The sequence below is a fragment of the Neofelis nebulosa genome, chromosome 10 (assembly GCF_028018385.1).
Source record: "Neofelis nebulosa isolate mNeoNeb1 chromosome 10, mNeoNeb1.pri, whole genome shotgun sequence".
Classification (NCBI taxonomy): Eukaryota; Metazoa; Chordata; class Mammalia; order Carnivora; family Felidae; genus Neofelis; species Neofelis nebulosa.
Genome location: NC_080791.1, coordinates 49,321,370 through 49,337,557, shown reverse-complemented (window position 1 = coordinate 49,337,557; position 16,188 = coordinate 49,321,370). Strand labels below are relative to the sequence as shown.

Genomic DNA, 16,188 nt, shown 5'->3' with positions numbered 1-16,188 from the left:
ATGTTCCACATCATTAGCCATTAAGGAAATGCAAATTAAACCCACAGTCAGATGCCACTACATACCTATTAGAATGGCAAAACAAAAACAAAAATGATACTACCAAGTATTGACAAGAATAGGGAGCAACTGGAACTCTTGTACATTGCTAGTAGAAATGTAAAATGGTATAGCCACTTTGGAAAACAGCTTGGTAGTTTCTTATAAAGTTCAACATATGCTTTACTTATGTTCCAGCAATCCTGCTTAAACATATTATCTAGGAGAAATAAAAAACTTATACATGAATGTTTGCAATGATTTTATTCTCCTGTAACTGAATGGTGTTAGCATACAGTAGTCTGTCCCTAAATATTTGTTGATAAATTGATAACTTACTGTGATTAGTAGTGAAGTTGAGCCTTTTTTTTGTCATCATATTTTATTGGCCTTTTATCTCTCTGACAGGCAAATGATACCTAAATGTTAAAAGCCTTTTAACAAGTGATGCAGCTATAACTGATGTGACGGTGTATCCCAATGATACAATCAATTCATTCATTCATTCTTTCTTTTCTTTCTTTCTCTCTTTCTTTTTTAAATTTTAAGTAGGTTCCAACCCAGTGTGGTGCTTGAACTAATGACTCTAAGATGGAGAATCTCATGCTTTACCGACTGAGCCAGTCAGGTGCCCCCATACAATAAATTCTTTTTTTTTTAATAAAAATTTTTTTTTAACATTTATTATTGACAGACATAAACAGAGCATGAGCATGGGAGGGGCAGAGAGAAGGGGAGACACAGAATCCGAAGCAGGCTCCAGGCTCTGAGCTGTCAGCACAGAGCCCGATGTGGGGCTTGAAGTCACGAACTGTGAAATCATGACTTGAGCTGAAGCCGGTTGTTTAAGCGACTGAGCCACCCAAGTGCCCTGACAATAAATTCTTTAAAAAGAAACTTCTTGCAGATAGAATCTCCAAACTTGAACATATGAAGACAGTAATACTGTATGTGGCTCAGACCTCTAGTATTGTAATCTATTGAGACCTATGTTAACTAAAATATTAAATGAGGATGCATTTGACCCTTGCCCCATTTTTCTTTTTCTTTTCCTTCCTTCCTTCCTTCCTTCCTTCCTTCCTTCCTTCCTTCCTTCCTTCCTTCCCTCCCTCCCTCCCTCCCTCCCTCCCTCCTTCCTTCCTTCCTTCCTTTCGAGTTTCAGAACGAGAGCCAGAGCGAATCAGTTGGGGGAAGGGCAGAGAGATGGAGAGAGAGATTTCCAAGCAGGTTCCACACTGTCAGCACAGAGCCTGATGCAGGGCTGGAACTTAGGAACCGTGAGATCATTACCTGAGCTGAAATCAAGAGTTGGATGGTTAACCTACTGAGCTATCTAGGTGCCCTAACCCTTGCCTCAACCATTTTTTAAAGCCACTTAAAAAAATTTCTTTTGGGGGTGCCTGGGTGGCTCAGTCGGTTAAGTGGCCGACTTCGGCTCAGGTCATGATCTCACGGTCTGTGAGTTCGAGCCCCACGTTGGGCTCTGTGTTGACAGCTCAGAGCCTGGAGCCTGTTTCAGATTCTGTGTCTCCCTCTCTCTGACCCTCCCCCGTTCATGCTCTATCTCTGTCTCAAAAGTAAATAAACGTTAAAAAAAAATTTTTTTTAGTGTCATCAGAATAACAATGTTTGCTCCGACAGAAGCTTTTGGCCCCCTTTAAAGATCTATGACAGAGGTTGCAAATTGGCAGCCATTGAGTGAAGTTGACTCACAGATGTGTTTTGTTCGGCTTACACAGTAATGGTGAAATAAAAGATTTGGATCAGCATTTCACTTACAGCAACAACTGGCTGGGATTAAGTAGCATCTACATTTTATGGGCAAGGAATGTGATCTTCACTTTGCCATAGCTCCCACCATTCCCTAATGTTTACCCCAAAAAAACCCCACAAAAAACAAAGATCTAAAGACATAAAAAACCAGTTTTGCCTTATCACTTGTTAACATGATTATCTTCTTAATTTAGTGTCTTCACTGGCTCCTCTGGCATGGAGCTGATATCACCCAAGTAACCATGAGAGGTTGGACAGCAGCTCACATAGCTGCAATCAGAGGCCAAGATGCTTGTATGCAGGTAATAATAACTTTGGTTACTTTTTTAAAAACTGGTAAGTTTAATTACTTTAGCATAGTTTGGTTGGGTTGTTGCTTTTATTCTAATAATTTGATCCATAGATTTAGTTCTTTGTCCTAAACAAGAACTTACTGAATTCTGTGACTCAGATATTTTGGTACCAACAACTTAAAGTATGTGAGACTGGGGATCCTTTTATCTCTGAAGTTATTGGCTATCTGATAGATTGTTTTAAGGGCTGTCATAGACATGCCCAGATTATCTCCTTCATAGCTTGCCACGTCTAAAATTTCTTATTTAATGTAATTTTTTTTTTTACCAGAGTTACACATTAATATATGCAGGATCTAGCTTATTAGAGTAACTAGATATAATCAGTGTACTGAAATAAACTGGAATTTGGAGGAATACAAAATTGTATAAGCAAACAGTTCCTGGGTATAAGAAGCCTGAGATTCTATTTGGAAATGGTAAGCATTTACTCAGTGAATTATAAAACAATACAGAGCATAGTCTATGATTAAGATTCTTATGATTGGAAGGTGATAGAGGAATCATAAATGGAGGAAATAAAACTTCATCTAAGTCTAAAAGAACAGGTTGATTTCAGAAAGTTAAATAGTGAGGAAGCATTGTAAGTAGAGTTTTAATCAGGAGCAAATAAAAATAATGATTATCACTTTTTATGTGTCAGTTTTCCATGCATCGCATCATTTAATGTAACAATCTTATGTGTTCCCCTTTTTATAGATAAAGAAACAGATTCAGAGAGTTAAGTACCTTGCCTAAGTAAGTGACAAAGCCAGGACTGGAACCTAGATTTTATTCTATTAACCTCTATCTGTAATTCTATGTGAAATACTGGAATTGGAAAAATAAGGGTGTTCAGGGGATAAACTATTATATGAGTTTGAATTGTAGATGTTTTGTTGTTATATACTATTATGAATTAAGTGTGCATAGTCAGGTATGTAAAATATCTTAGAAGTAGAATAAAGATTAATTTGTATAAGAGACAGAGTTTTTATATGCATACTAATATATACTCTTACACATACATATAATACATGCATACTTATACATACGTACACATGCACATGAGCGTTAATAGAGGAATGAAGTAATGAAAGCAGTTTTTCAGGAGATTATTCTAACAAGATTTATCAAGGATTACCTAGGATGAGGAGATGATTTGGAGGCAAGAAGACCAGTTAGAGACTTTTGGTGTCATCACTACCCATAGAGGGAGAAATTTTATGGTGGCACTGGGAAAGAAAGAAAATGATTGAAGACATCTTGCAAAGCAGGCATTGATAGAATAGAGTGAAAATTTAAATTCGTTTAAAATTTATTTTAAAAATTAAAATTAAATTTAAATTCATTTAATTTTAAAGACAGAATGACAGATAAGTATGATACTACAGATACATAAATCTGAAAGGCAGGGGAGATATGGGAGCAAAAATGTTGAGTTCAGTTTGGCACATGTTGTTTAGGGGCCCTGTAGGTAATTCATGTGCAGAAGGTCCAAGCAGCTGAAAAGGGTCCTGGAGACAAAGATTTCAGGAGTAATAAAGTATAGAGAAGAGAAGGGAGTATTGAGGATTGAATTTTGAAGAATGTTACTAGCAGTGATGGTAGGAAGTGGAGAAATGAGTAAAGAATTCAGAGGAAGAAGTGGGAGATAGGAGAGCCAGGGTTCATTAGGGCTGTGCAAATGAAGGAGGAAGTATAAGAAGTTAGGTAGAGTATCACAGTTACAGGACGAAGCTAAGGAAATGCTATTGGACTTGAGAGCTCACTATCAGGCGAGATTGCTGTATTTCCATGTAGTGTGAGGGGTGGCACATGGTTTGCAGGGGAATTTGAAGTTGAGGCATTGAGGTATTAGTTTGAGAAGTAGGCAATGGAAGAGCAAATACCGTAGTAACTTCAGGGAACATCGGGGTTGAATGAAGCTTTACTTGTTGCTTTCCTTCCTCTAATCATTAGATGAAACCATTCCCTTTGTTCTTTTCATTCTCAGAGATTTTGTAGTACTTTTTTGGTACTATACTGTGTAGTTGTTGCTTATCAAGGACTTCTTTGTATAGTTGATGATCTTTGTCTCTATGTATGTCCTAATTCCCTAGGTTGACATGTCTTCATATTCTTTGTAGTGATTTTTAAAACACAGCAAACACTCAGAATATGGTTTGTGATGATTATTGACTAGTTTGTTAATTATGGAGACTATTCTTAAAACTTGATAAGAATTATGACTGAGTCTTTTGCTAAGATACTGGTAAATACAGACTGGTTAAAAAAGAAACAAAGTCTGAGGGAGTATAACTAGGGGCACCTGGGTGGCTCAGTTGGTTAAGCATCTGATCTTAAGGTTCGTGGGTTTGAGCCCCTTGTTGGGCTGTCTGCTGTCAGCACAGAGCCTGCTTCAGATCCTCTGTCTCCCTCTCTCTCTGTCTCTGTTTCTCTCTCTCTGCCCCTCCCCCACTCATGTTCTCTCTAAAAAATAAACAAACATTAAAGAAATACAATATTAAAAAATATTAACTAATAATTCTTTTAAACCAATTACTTGGTATACTATATAGAGAGATGGGTTATGTATATGATATAACCCATATACAGAAACTAGGCCAATTGTAAATTCTGATGGGATTTCCTCAGATGCAGTTAGAAATTTTATTTGGAGCTAGAGCTAGTTACTTTAATAAATAATCCTTTTACAGTATTTTGAAACTCAGGTAATAAAAGATACTGCTTTTGAAATAGTGGAAGTTTACTTTTTTAGTTTATTAGCTTAGCATTAAAGTATTTAATTTAGTGATTATTAATCTCTGTTCCTGAAAGCGTGCCTTATAAATTATATGTACATGCTCAAATCAGAGTGTGAAATAAGGTATTATAAATATCTCTTAGGCAAGGTTAAAAAGGATCTCAAGTGTTTTCTTAGTATTAGCTAAGAATTTCTCATACTTTGCCTGTGGCACATGTGTAAGAATTTATATAGTAATCTAGCTATAGGTTGGTAAATTACTTGCCTAATAATCTGAATCTGCATTTATGATTTAGCATATATATATATATATATTTATGTAAACTCTTATATATCTATTTTGAGGCTCTAATAATCAATGGGGCAAATCTGGCAGCTCAAGATGATCGTGGATGCACTCCTTTACACCTTGCTGCAACACACGGACATTCTTTCACTTTACAGATAATGCTTCGAAGTGGAGTGGTAAGAGATTCTTGTTAATATGTGAGAATGTATAATCAGAAATGTAGAGTAGCATTTGGTAGCCTGGTTATCTCTTCCTGACTTTTAAAATCTCTTATATGACGTTGGAGAAGTAATTTGATATATCTCTTTAACTTTTCTGTCTTTAAACATGGGAGCAATAATTTAGATAAAGCTTCAAAAAAACCCAGTTTAGGGGCGCCTGGGTGGCTCAGTCAGTTGAGCTTCTGACTCTTGATTTCGGTTCAGCTCATGATCCCAGGGTCATGGGATCAAGCCCTGCATTGGACTCTATGCTAACAACATGGAGCCTGCTTGGGATTCTCTCTCTCTGTCACTCTCACTCTTCCCCTCTCTCCCTTACGCCCTCTCTCCCTTACGCCCTCTCTCCCTCCTTCCCTCCCTCCCTCTCTCCCTCTCTCCTTCTCCCCTTCTCCGACTGTGCATGTGCACTTTCTCTCTCTCAAAATAAAGAAACTTTAAAAAATAGAAACCAACTCCAATTTAGCAGTGCAAAGTATTTCAGAGGCTGTGGGTTCTTCATGTCAGTTCAGAGTTTAACTGGGAAGATTCTGAAGTTTTCAAATACATCTTAACCAGTGATTGTAAATCTTTCTGAATTTCTGTGTGCTTGCCTGTTTGTTTTGTAACTTATTTCATACACTAATTTAGAAAGTGATTTTTAATGTTTGTTTATTTTTTTTTTTTTTAAATTTTTTTTTTCAACGTTTTATTATTTATTTTTGGGACAGAGAGACAGAGCATGAACGGGGGAGGGACAGAGAGAGAGGGAGACACAGAATCGGAAACAGGCTCCAGGCTCTGAGCCATCAGCCCAGAGCCTGACGCGGGGCTCGAACTCACGGACCGTGAGATCGTGACCTGGCTGACCTGGCTGAAGTCGGACGCTTAACCGACTGCGCCACCCAGGCGCCCCAATGTTTGTTTATTTTTGAGAGAGAGAGACAGAATGCAAGCGGGGGAGGGGCAGAGAGAGAGGGCGACACAGAATCTGAAGCAGGCTGCAGGCTATGAGCTGTCAGCACAGAGCCCAACGCAAACCACCAAACCACGAGTTCATGATCTGAGGTGAAGTTGGCCGCTTAACCGACAGAGCCACCCAGGTGCCCGAGAAATTTTCTTTATTGTAATATTTACTTTAATATTTCCCAGTGGTTGTTAAAAAAAAAAAAAAAAAAAACTTAAAAGAACTAACCATATTGAAGACATTGTGGTAAGAGTTGAGAAAAAGTTAAAGGACTATTAAGTATTTTTATTCTGTCATTAACTCTTTGTTTATGCTCTCAAAGATATGATTGGATCATTTGAGTACATCCCTTTCATTTTATTGGTCAAGAACACAGGTTCTTTTTAAGTCCCTTTTTAAAAACTATTTTTATGAAACTAGCTATTGTTTTTTTAAAAGACTATTTTATAAAATTTCATTAGTATTTTATTAGCTCATATGTTTAAATCTGTAGTAAATTTTTCTATTAAATTTGTTGTTTGCCTTATATTTTTAAGAACAGTCCCCAATTTTCATTTGCAGAATTAAGCTGCTTGACTTATTGTTTCTTCTGCAAATGGAAAAAAACTGAGTTCTTGTGAATGTTACCTCTAGGATCCCAGTGTGACTGATAAGAGAGAATGGAAACCTGTGCACTATGCAGCTTTTCATGGGAGGCTCGGCTGTTTGCAGCTTCTAGTTAAATGGGGATGCGGCATAGACGATGTGGACTACAATGGAAACCTTCCAGGTATTCTTTACAAAAGCAACTTTTAAATGATTGTGTTTAAGAAATTTAAACTTGTCATCATTCTAACAGTCCCTCAAAAACCAAAGTAGTAAATACATTGACATGAACGTTTTTTACTCTTACACCTATGTTATATACCTGTCATATGATAGATTTTTTTTTTCTGGAACCATATCAGCAAAAGAGAAATTGGCAAAATTAAACTTGGATTTACTCTTCCCACCAGCTGTTTTGTTTATCTACTGTCTAGGGTTATTATTATTATTTTTAATGTCTATTTATTTGTGGGGGAGAGAGCAGGGAAGGGGCAGAGAGAGAGGAAGAGAGAGAGAATCCCAAGCAGACTCCACACTGTCAGCTCAGAGCCTGACTCTAGGGTTATTATTTTTTAACTTCATACAGCTTCACTTCCCAGACTACTGTTTATAAAAAAATCATATAAATAGTGGATACTCATGTATTTGAGTTAATTTTCTAACTGCAGTTGGCTAGCCTGCGATTAGCTGGCTATTTGAGACCTGTACCTTAAACACTCTGTCTTCTAAGAGGTGCTGTAGAAATTCAGAAGAGGAATAGGTCACAGAGTGGAGTGCAGGTTACTAAAAATTATACTCGAATTATGTCTTAAAAGAATCTCAAGTAGCAAAACAAGTGAAGGGGGAAGCCCAGGCAAACTTGTTCATACCTGAATAGCTTCACTCAAATCACTTTTTGGCTTAAAAACTTCTTAGATTGCTATGGAGCTCTGATTTCTTAGCTTGGTGTGCTGTATGCTCATAATTTGGCTTGTACCTTGGCCTCCTCTTCCACCCCTTTACCCTACTGTCTGGGATTGTTTTGCTTCTTTCCAAAGTAAATCCTTTATTGTTCATATAGAAAAGATCTGTTGGTATGGACTCTCAATTTTTATATATCTGGAAATTATTGTTTTGCTCTTATTCTTTTTTTTAAATAAATTTTTAAACTGAACTATAAACAAAAGTACCCAATTTCGATGCACAGCTCATTGAATTTTCACAAATGAGTAGTTTTCTGTAACCATTAGCCAGATCAAGAAATAGTCTCTTTCACGTCCTCTTTTTGGTTACCAAGAAAGAGTCTCCAAAGTTACTCATCTCACTTCCAACATAAAAATTAGTACTTTTTTCTTTCTGAACTCTATGGGAAAAATAATACACTGGTATTCCTTTTTGTCTGACTTGACTTTCCAAGGTGATTGTTATCAGTTCGTACACTGTTGAGTGGTATTTAAGACTGAGTTACTCTACTCTCTCATTAATACTTGTCATTATTACTTTTTTTTAGTTTTAATCATTCTTTTGGGTGTAATACTTTATTGTGGTTTTAATTTACATTTTTTTTTTTTTAATTTTTTTTTTTTTTCAACGTTTTTTTATTTATTTTTGGGACAGAGAGAGACAGAGCATGAACGGGGGAGGGGCAGAGAGAGAGGGAGACACAGAATCGGAAACAGGCTCCAGGCTCCGAGCCATCAGCCCAGAGCCTGACGCGGGGCTCGAACTCACAGACCGCGAGATCGTGACCTGGCTGAAGTCGGACGCTTAACCGACTGCGCCACCCAGGCGCCCCTAATTTACATTTTTTTGATTAAAAATGTAGAACAGCATTTTTTTTTTTCCTGGAAGTTTATACCTCTCTTTAAAATTTTTTTCCTCATTTTTTAAATCGAAGTATGTTTGACATACATGCTGTATTACTCAGTTGTACGACATAATGATTTGACAGTTCTATATATTACTCAGTGTTGACCGTGATGAGTGTAGTCACCGTCACCATACAACATTATTAGAATATTATTGACTATGTTCCTTATGCTGTACTTTTTATTTCCATCATTTATTTTGTAACTGGTAGTTTCTATCTCTTAATCTCCTTTACCTGTTTCTCCCGTCCCTTCAAGCCTTCCTCATTCTGGCAGCCTTCAGTTTATTCTTTGTATTTATGAATGTCTCTCTCTCTCTCTACCTCTCTCCTTTTTTTTTTTTTTTTTTTTTTTGTTGGTTTGTTTGATTTTTAGATTCCACATATAAGGGACATCATATGGTATTTGTCTTTCTGTATCTGACTTCAGTCACTTAGCATAATACTCTTTAGTTCCATCCTTGTGGAAAATTACAATATCTCATTCTTTTTATGGCTAATACTCCATTGTATATGTATACCACTTCCTCTTTATCCATTCATCTATCTATGGACACTTAGCTTGCTTCCATATCTGGGCTTTTATAGATAAGGCTGCCATAAACATAGGGTTGCATATATCCCTTTGAATTACTTTTTTTCCATTTCCTTTGGGTAAATACCAAGTAGTAGAATTACTGGACCTATGGTATTTCTATTTTTAATTTTTTGAGGAAACTCCATACTATTTTTCACAGTAACTGCACCAGTTTACCTTTACACCAATAGTACATGAGAGTTCCCTTTTCTTCACATCCTCTCCAAAACTTGTGGTTTTGATTTGATGATCATCCCTGATGATGAGTGATGTTGAGCATCTTTTCATGCGTCTATTGGGCATCTGTATGTCTTCTTTGGGAAAATGTCTATTGAGATCCTCTGCCATTTTGAATTGGATTATTTCTGTTTTTTATTGTTGAGTTCTTTAAGTTCTTTATATATTTTGGATATTAACCCTTTGTTGGATATAATTTGCAAATATCTTCACCCATTCAGTAGGTTACTTTTTGTTTTGTTGATGGTTTCCTTTGCTGTGCAAAAGCTTTTTATTTTAGTATAATCCCAGTGGTTTATTTTTGCTTTTTTTTTTTTTTTTTGGCATGAGAAGATATATCCATAAATATGTTGTTAAGGCCCATGTCCAAGAGATTACTGCCTGTGTTTTCTTTTAGAAATTTTATGATTTCAGGTCTCACATTTAGTTCTTTAATCCATTTTGAGTCTATTTTTGTGTATGGGGTAAGAAAGTGGTCTAATTACATAATTATGCATATAGCTGTCCAGTTTACTCAGTGCCATTTATTGAAGAGAGTGTCTTTTTTTCTATTGTGTATTCTTCTTTGTTGTAAATTAGTTGACCAAGTAATTGTGGATTTATTTCAGGACTCTATTCTATTTCACTGATATATGTATCTGTTTTTGTGCTAGTACCATACTGTTTTTATTGCTGTAACTTTGTAGTTATTCTTGAAATCTGAGATTGTGATATCTGTAGCTTTGTTCTTGTTTTTCCCAGATTACTTCAGCTCTTTAGAGTCTTTTATGGTTCCATTCAAATTTTAGGATTATTTGTTACAGTTTTGTGAAAAATACTCTTGGTATTTTGATAGGGATTGTGTTAAGTCTGTAGATATTTTGGGTAGTATGGACATTTTATTAATATTCTTCTAGTCTGTGAGCCTGGTGTATGTTTTCATATGTGTCATCTTCAATTTCTTTAATGTATGGTTTTCGGAGTACAGGTCTTTCACCTCCTTGGTTAACTTTATTCTTAGGTATTCTTTTTGGTACAATTTTAGATGGAAATTAAAAAAAATTTTTTTAAATGTTTATTTTTGAGAAAATGAGAGACAGAGCGGGGGAGGTGAGAGAGGGAGACACCGAATCTGAAGCAGGCTCCAGTCTCTGAGTTGTCAGCACAGAGCTTGATGCGGGGCTTGAACTCACGAACTATGAGATCATGACCTGAGCTGAAGTTGGCCACTTAACCGAATGAGCCATCCAGGCACCCCTGGAATTGATTTCTTAATTTCTCTTTGTGCTGCTTCATTATTGGTATATAGAAACACAACTGATATCTGTATATTAATTTTGTGACCTGCCACTTTACTGACTTCATTTATTACTTATAGTAGTTTTTTGGTGGAATCTTTAGGGTTTTTTTATGCATAGTGTCATGTCATTTGCAAATAGTGATAATTTAACTTTTTCCTTACTGATTTAGATGCCTTTTATTTTTCTTGTCTAATTGCTGTGGCTAGGACTTCCAGTACTATGTTGAATTCAAGTGGTGAGCGTGGACATCCTTGTTTTATTCCTGATCTAGAGGAAAAGCTGTCAGGTTTTCAACATTGAGTATGATGTCAGCTGTAGGTTTGTCTATATGGCTTTTACTATGTTGAGGTATGTTCCCTTTACCCACTTTGTTTAGAATTTTTATCATGAATGGATGTTGTATTTTGTCAAATGCTTTTTCTGGATCTCATGAGATTACCATATGGTTTTTATTCTTCCTCCTGTTAATGTGTTGTATCACACTGATGGATTTTTGAATATTGAACCATCTTTGCTCCCTGGACTAAGTCCCATTTTATTGTGGTGAATGATCTTTTCAGTGAATTATTGAATTCAGTTTCTAATATTTTGTTGAGAATTTTTGTGTCTATGTTTATCAGAGATATGGGCCTGTAGGCATTATCATCGTTATTGTCGTCATCTTTTTTTTTTGTAGTATCTTTGTCTGGTTTTAGTATCAGGATAATGCTGGCCTTGAAGAACAAATTTGGAAGTTTTTCTTCCTCTCTGAATTTTTGGAATATTTTGAAAAGAATAGGTGTTAACTTTTCCTTAAATGTTTGGTAGAATTTATTTGTAAATCCATCAGATCCTTGATGTGTTTGTTGAGAGGCTTTTTTTTTTTTTTAAATGTTTATTCATTTTTGAGAGACAAAGAGCATGAGTGGGGGAGGGGCAGAGAGAGAGAGGGAGACACAAAATCTAAAACAGGCTCCAGGCTATGAGTTGTCAGCACAGAGCCCAATGCAGGTCTCGAACTCATGAACTGTGAGATCATGACCTGAGCTGAAGTCAGATGCTTAACCAACTGAGCCACACAGGCTCCCCTGTTGAGAGTTTTTTTTATTACCAATTCTTTTTTCTTTTTTTTTTTTTAACTAGTAAACAGTGTGTTTAGTTTTTAAATTTCTTCCTGTTTAAGTTTTGGAAGATTTTATGTTTCTAGGAATTTATCCTTCATTTTTAGGTTGTCCAGTTTGTTGGTATATGATCTTTCATAGTCTCTTATATTTCTTGGTATTTCTGTGGTGTCAGTTGTTATTTCTCCTGTTTTATTTCTGATTTTAATTTATTTGAGTTCTGTTTTTTTCTTGATAACTCTGGCTAAAGATTTATCAATTTTGTTTTGTTTATTCAAAGAACCAGCCCTTGGTTTCATTAATCTTTTCTTTTACTATTATTGTTGTTTTTGTTATTAAACAATTAGTCTCTGTTTCATTCATTTCCTCTTTGATCTGTATTATTTCCTTCCTTCTGCAATCTTTGGTATTCTTTTTTCTTTTTCTAGTTCCTTTAGGTGTAAGGTTAGATTGTTTATTTGAGATTTTTCTTGTTTTTTGAGGTAGGTCTGTATCACTATAAACTTACTCTTAGAACTGCTTTTGCTGCATCCTAAAGATTTTTGATCAATATGCTTCTATTCTCTTTTGCCTTCATGTATACTTTGATTTCCTCTTTGATTTCTTCATTGACCTGTTGGTTGGTGAGTAGTAGGTTGTTTAGCCTCCACATGTTGTGTTTTTTTCTGTTTTTTTTTCTCTTGTGCTTGATTTCTAGTTTTATATTATTGTAATTGGAAAAAATGCTTGATATGATTTCAGTGTTCTTAAATTTATTAAGATTTGGCCTAACATGATCTTTCCCGGAGAATATTCCATATGCACTTGAAATGAATGACTATTTTTCTGTTTTGGGGTGGAATATTCTGTATGTATCTGTTAAGTCCATATGGTCTAATCTGTTATTCAAAGCCACTATTTCCTTAGTGATTTTCATCCTGGATGATCTATCCATTGATGTAAGTGGAGTTTTAAAGGCCCTTACTATTATTGTATTACTATCATTTTCTCCCTTTATGTCTGTTCATATTTGCTTTATGTATTTAGGTGCTCCATTGTTGGATGCATAGTTATTTACAGTTGTTAAATTCTCGTTGCACAGATCTTTTATCATTATGTAATGTCCTTATTTGTTTGTTGTTACAGTCTTTGTTTTAAAATCATTTTGTCTGATATAAGGATTTTTACTTCAGCTTTTCTTTCTTCTGCTTCCATTTGTTTGTGAAATATCTTTTTTCATCCTTTCCTTTCAGTCTGCATGTGTCTTTAGGTCTGAAATGAGTTTCTTGTAGGCATCATATAGATGGATTGTTCTTTCTTTTCTTTTTTTTTTTTTTTTAAGTTTATTTATTTTGAGAGAGAGTGAGAGTGGGGGGAGGGACAGAGAAAGAGGAGAGAGACACAATTCCAAGCAGGCTCTGTGCTGACAGCTCGGACGTGGGGCTCAATCTCAGGGAACCATGAGATCATGACCCAGATGCCTGGATGGGTCTTGTTTTTTTTAATTCATACAGTCACATTGTATATTTTGATTGGAGTATTTAATAGCTTATTTACATTTAAAATAATTATTGATTGGTATTACAGAACATCATTTCATATGTTCAATGGCCATTTTTTAATGTTTGCTGTCCTTTTTTAATTTTAAAAATATATTTATTTTAAGTATATTTTAAGTATATAAGTATATTTTAAGTATATAAGTATATTTTAAGTATATAAGTATAAGTATATTTTAAGTATATTTTAAAAATATATTTATTTTAAGTAATTTGTACACCCAACCTTGGGCTTGAACTCGCAACCCTGAAATCAAGAGCTGCATGCTTTTCTGACTGAGTCAGCCAGGCACCCCTCATTATTTTCTTTTGTGCAGTACCAGTTCAAATGTTTTGACTATTTTTTTTTTTTTTGAGTTTTCTCTGTGTTTAAAATTAATTGTATGGGTTCTTTATATAATAGATACAAGCTCTCTGTTATGTGTTGCAAATATCTTTTATTTAAATATCTTTTCCATTCTGTCTTGCCTTTTCATTCTTTTAAGATATCTTTTGATGAATAGAAGTTTTCACTCTAATGTAGTCAAGTTTAATAAGCTCTTCCTTTATGGTTATTCCTTTCTGAATCTTGTTAAAAAAAGTCTTTCCCTATGCTTTGGTCATGAAAACATTCTTTTATATTCTAGAAATTTTATTATTTCACTTTCACATGTAGATCACCAGCCCACCTGGAACTGACTTTTCTGTAATACAAGGTAGGGGGTAATTTCATTTTTAGTTGGTTCTTTATTAAATGTGCCTGATCATTTGTTAAAGCCTTTTTGCCTGCTCATTAAAAAATTCCAGCTTTTATTTCTTGAAGCATATAAAAACATTTATGACTATATATAGTATATTTTTTAATAGTATAATATAGAGATTAGGAATGTGGCTTTAGTACACACTGCTTGTGTTCAAATCTCTATCCTAGATTGTTATTTGTTTTTGTTTTAAGTTTTTAAAATGTTTATTTATTTTGGGGGGGAGGGGCAGAGACAGAGGGAGACACAGAATATGAAGCAGGCTCTGGGATCTGAGCTGTCAGCACAGAGCCCAGTGCAGGGCTCCAACTCATGGACCGCAAGATCATGACCTGAGCCAAAGTCAGATGCTTAACTGACTGAGCCACCCAGGCTCCTCTCTGTCTTAAATTATTAATCCAGCATTTATTTCCTGAGCATCTACTATGTGTCAGTCCCTCTTGTGTGTTGGGGATATCACAGCAAACAAAACAGGCAAAAGTCTGCCTTCATGTGATGCTGGTCAGAGGGAGACAGGCAATAATCACAAGAATATAAATTATATTAAGTAGGGATATGTGTATGGATAATCAGAGAAGAGAGTAAAGAGGATGAAGTTTAAAAAAGCGTGGTCAGGGAAGCCTTCACTGAGGGGGTGATAATTGGATAAACACCTGACAGAGTTGAGGTAGCAGGTCTTGTGACTACCGTGGGGAAAGAATATTACAGGAAGAGGTGATAGCAAATATAAAGCTCCTGAGGCAGGAGTGTTCCTAGTGTATTTGAGTAACAGCAAGTAGTAACAGTGAGTCAGTGTGGTTGGAACAGAAATCAGAGAGTGAGTAATAGATGATGAGGTCAGAGAGGTAACAGGAGCCATTGAAAAATTTTGAGCACTGCAGTGACATGATCTGAATACATTTAAGAGCATCATTTTGGCTATTTTGTTTATAATAGATTGCATTGTGGGTGTGGGGATGGCAAGGGGAGAAATAGACCACTTGTGAGACTGACATAATAATTTAATGCTGCTCTTTGGTTGGAGCAGTGTAGAGGCAGCAAAGATTGTGAGAAGTAACTGGGGTCTGTGTATTTTGTAAAGATAGAACCAATAAGATTTGCTGATTGATTAGACATAGAGAGTGACAGAAAGAGGAGTCAAGGATGGCTCCGGGATCTTGGGCATGAACTACATGGAAAAAAGACAGTTCCTATTAAGTGAGATGGGGAAAACTATGTAAGGAAAATGTGTGCAAGAGGGATGAGAAGTTGAGTTTTTTATGTGTTAAGTTAGAAATGCCTGTAAGACATGTATGTGTATATATGATGAGTAAGCTGTTAGAGGATTCTCAAATTTTAGGGGGAGTTTTTTGGTGTTTTTCCTGGAAGGTTCAGCTGAGAAGGTGTAGATGGCATGTGCCGGCTACTTCTCTTTTGGATGTTGTTACATCTTGTTTCTCCTGCATTACACTGGTCATTTCGGTGCTGCCTTACTTCTCCAGTGGTAAGATTTGTGTATTGATTGGGCTGCTGCCCAAATACTCCCTTCTCCAGACATGTAAAGGTGCTCTTGTTCTTCATAGTCACTGCCCTAAGTTTGTAATCTCCCAGAACCATTCTTATTTTTTGTGGATTTTGGGTTGTGGCTCCCCTTTAGCCTGCTTCAGTATATTTTCTTTCAGGGATTCCTTAACATTTTTTTGTCTGTTCTTGGAGTTCTTGTTTGTTTTTCTAGACCTTTTTGGCTTCAGAAAATCTCTTTTCTATTGTTTTCAAGGATTTAGAGTAGAAATGGTGAGGCAGTATGTGTGCTTTGTCTGCAGTTTTGATCCAGTCTTCCTGTTTTTAATAAAAAGAATAAACGTCTATGGAAAAGTGACAAAATACATAGTGATAAAAATTAACATTCATATTTGCATATGACTATTTTTTTTAATGTTTGTTTATTTTTGAGTATGCAAGC

At 35.7% G+C, this 16,188-nt stretch overlaps 1 protein-coding gene across 1 annotated transcript in view; it reads left to right on the top strand.

Annotated features, from left to right (window-relative positions):
• The window catches only part of ANKRD42 (ankyrin repeat domain 42), an 81,513-nt gene that overhangs the window by 21,409 nt on the left and 43,916 nt on the right, over nucleotides 1-16,188 (top strand). Inside the window, exons 5-7 of the mRNA XM_058686477.1 lie at nucleotides 2,007-2,114; nucleotides 5,236-5,355; nucleotides 6,977-7,112. Coding sequence (XP_058542460.1) covers nucleotides 2,007-2,114; nucleotides 5,236-5,355; nucleotides 6,977-7,112 — 364 coding nt within the window. The remainder of the gene's footprint in view (nucleotides 1-2,006; nucleotides 2,115-5,235; nucleotides 5,356-6,976; nucleotides 7,113-16,188) is intronic.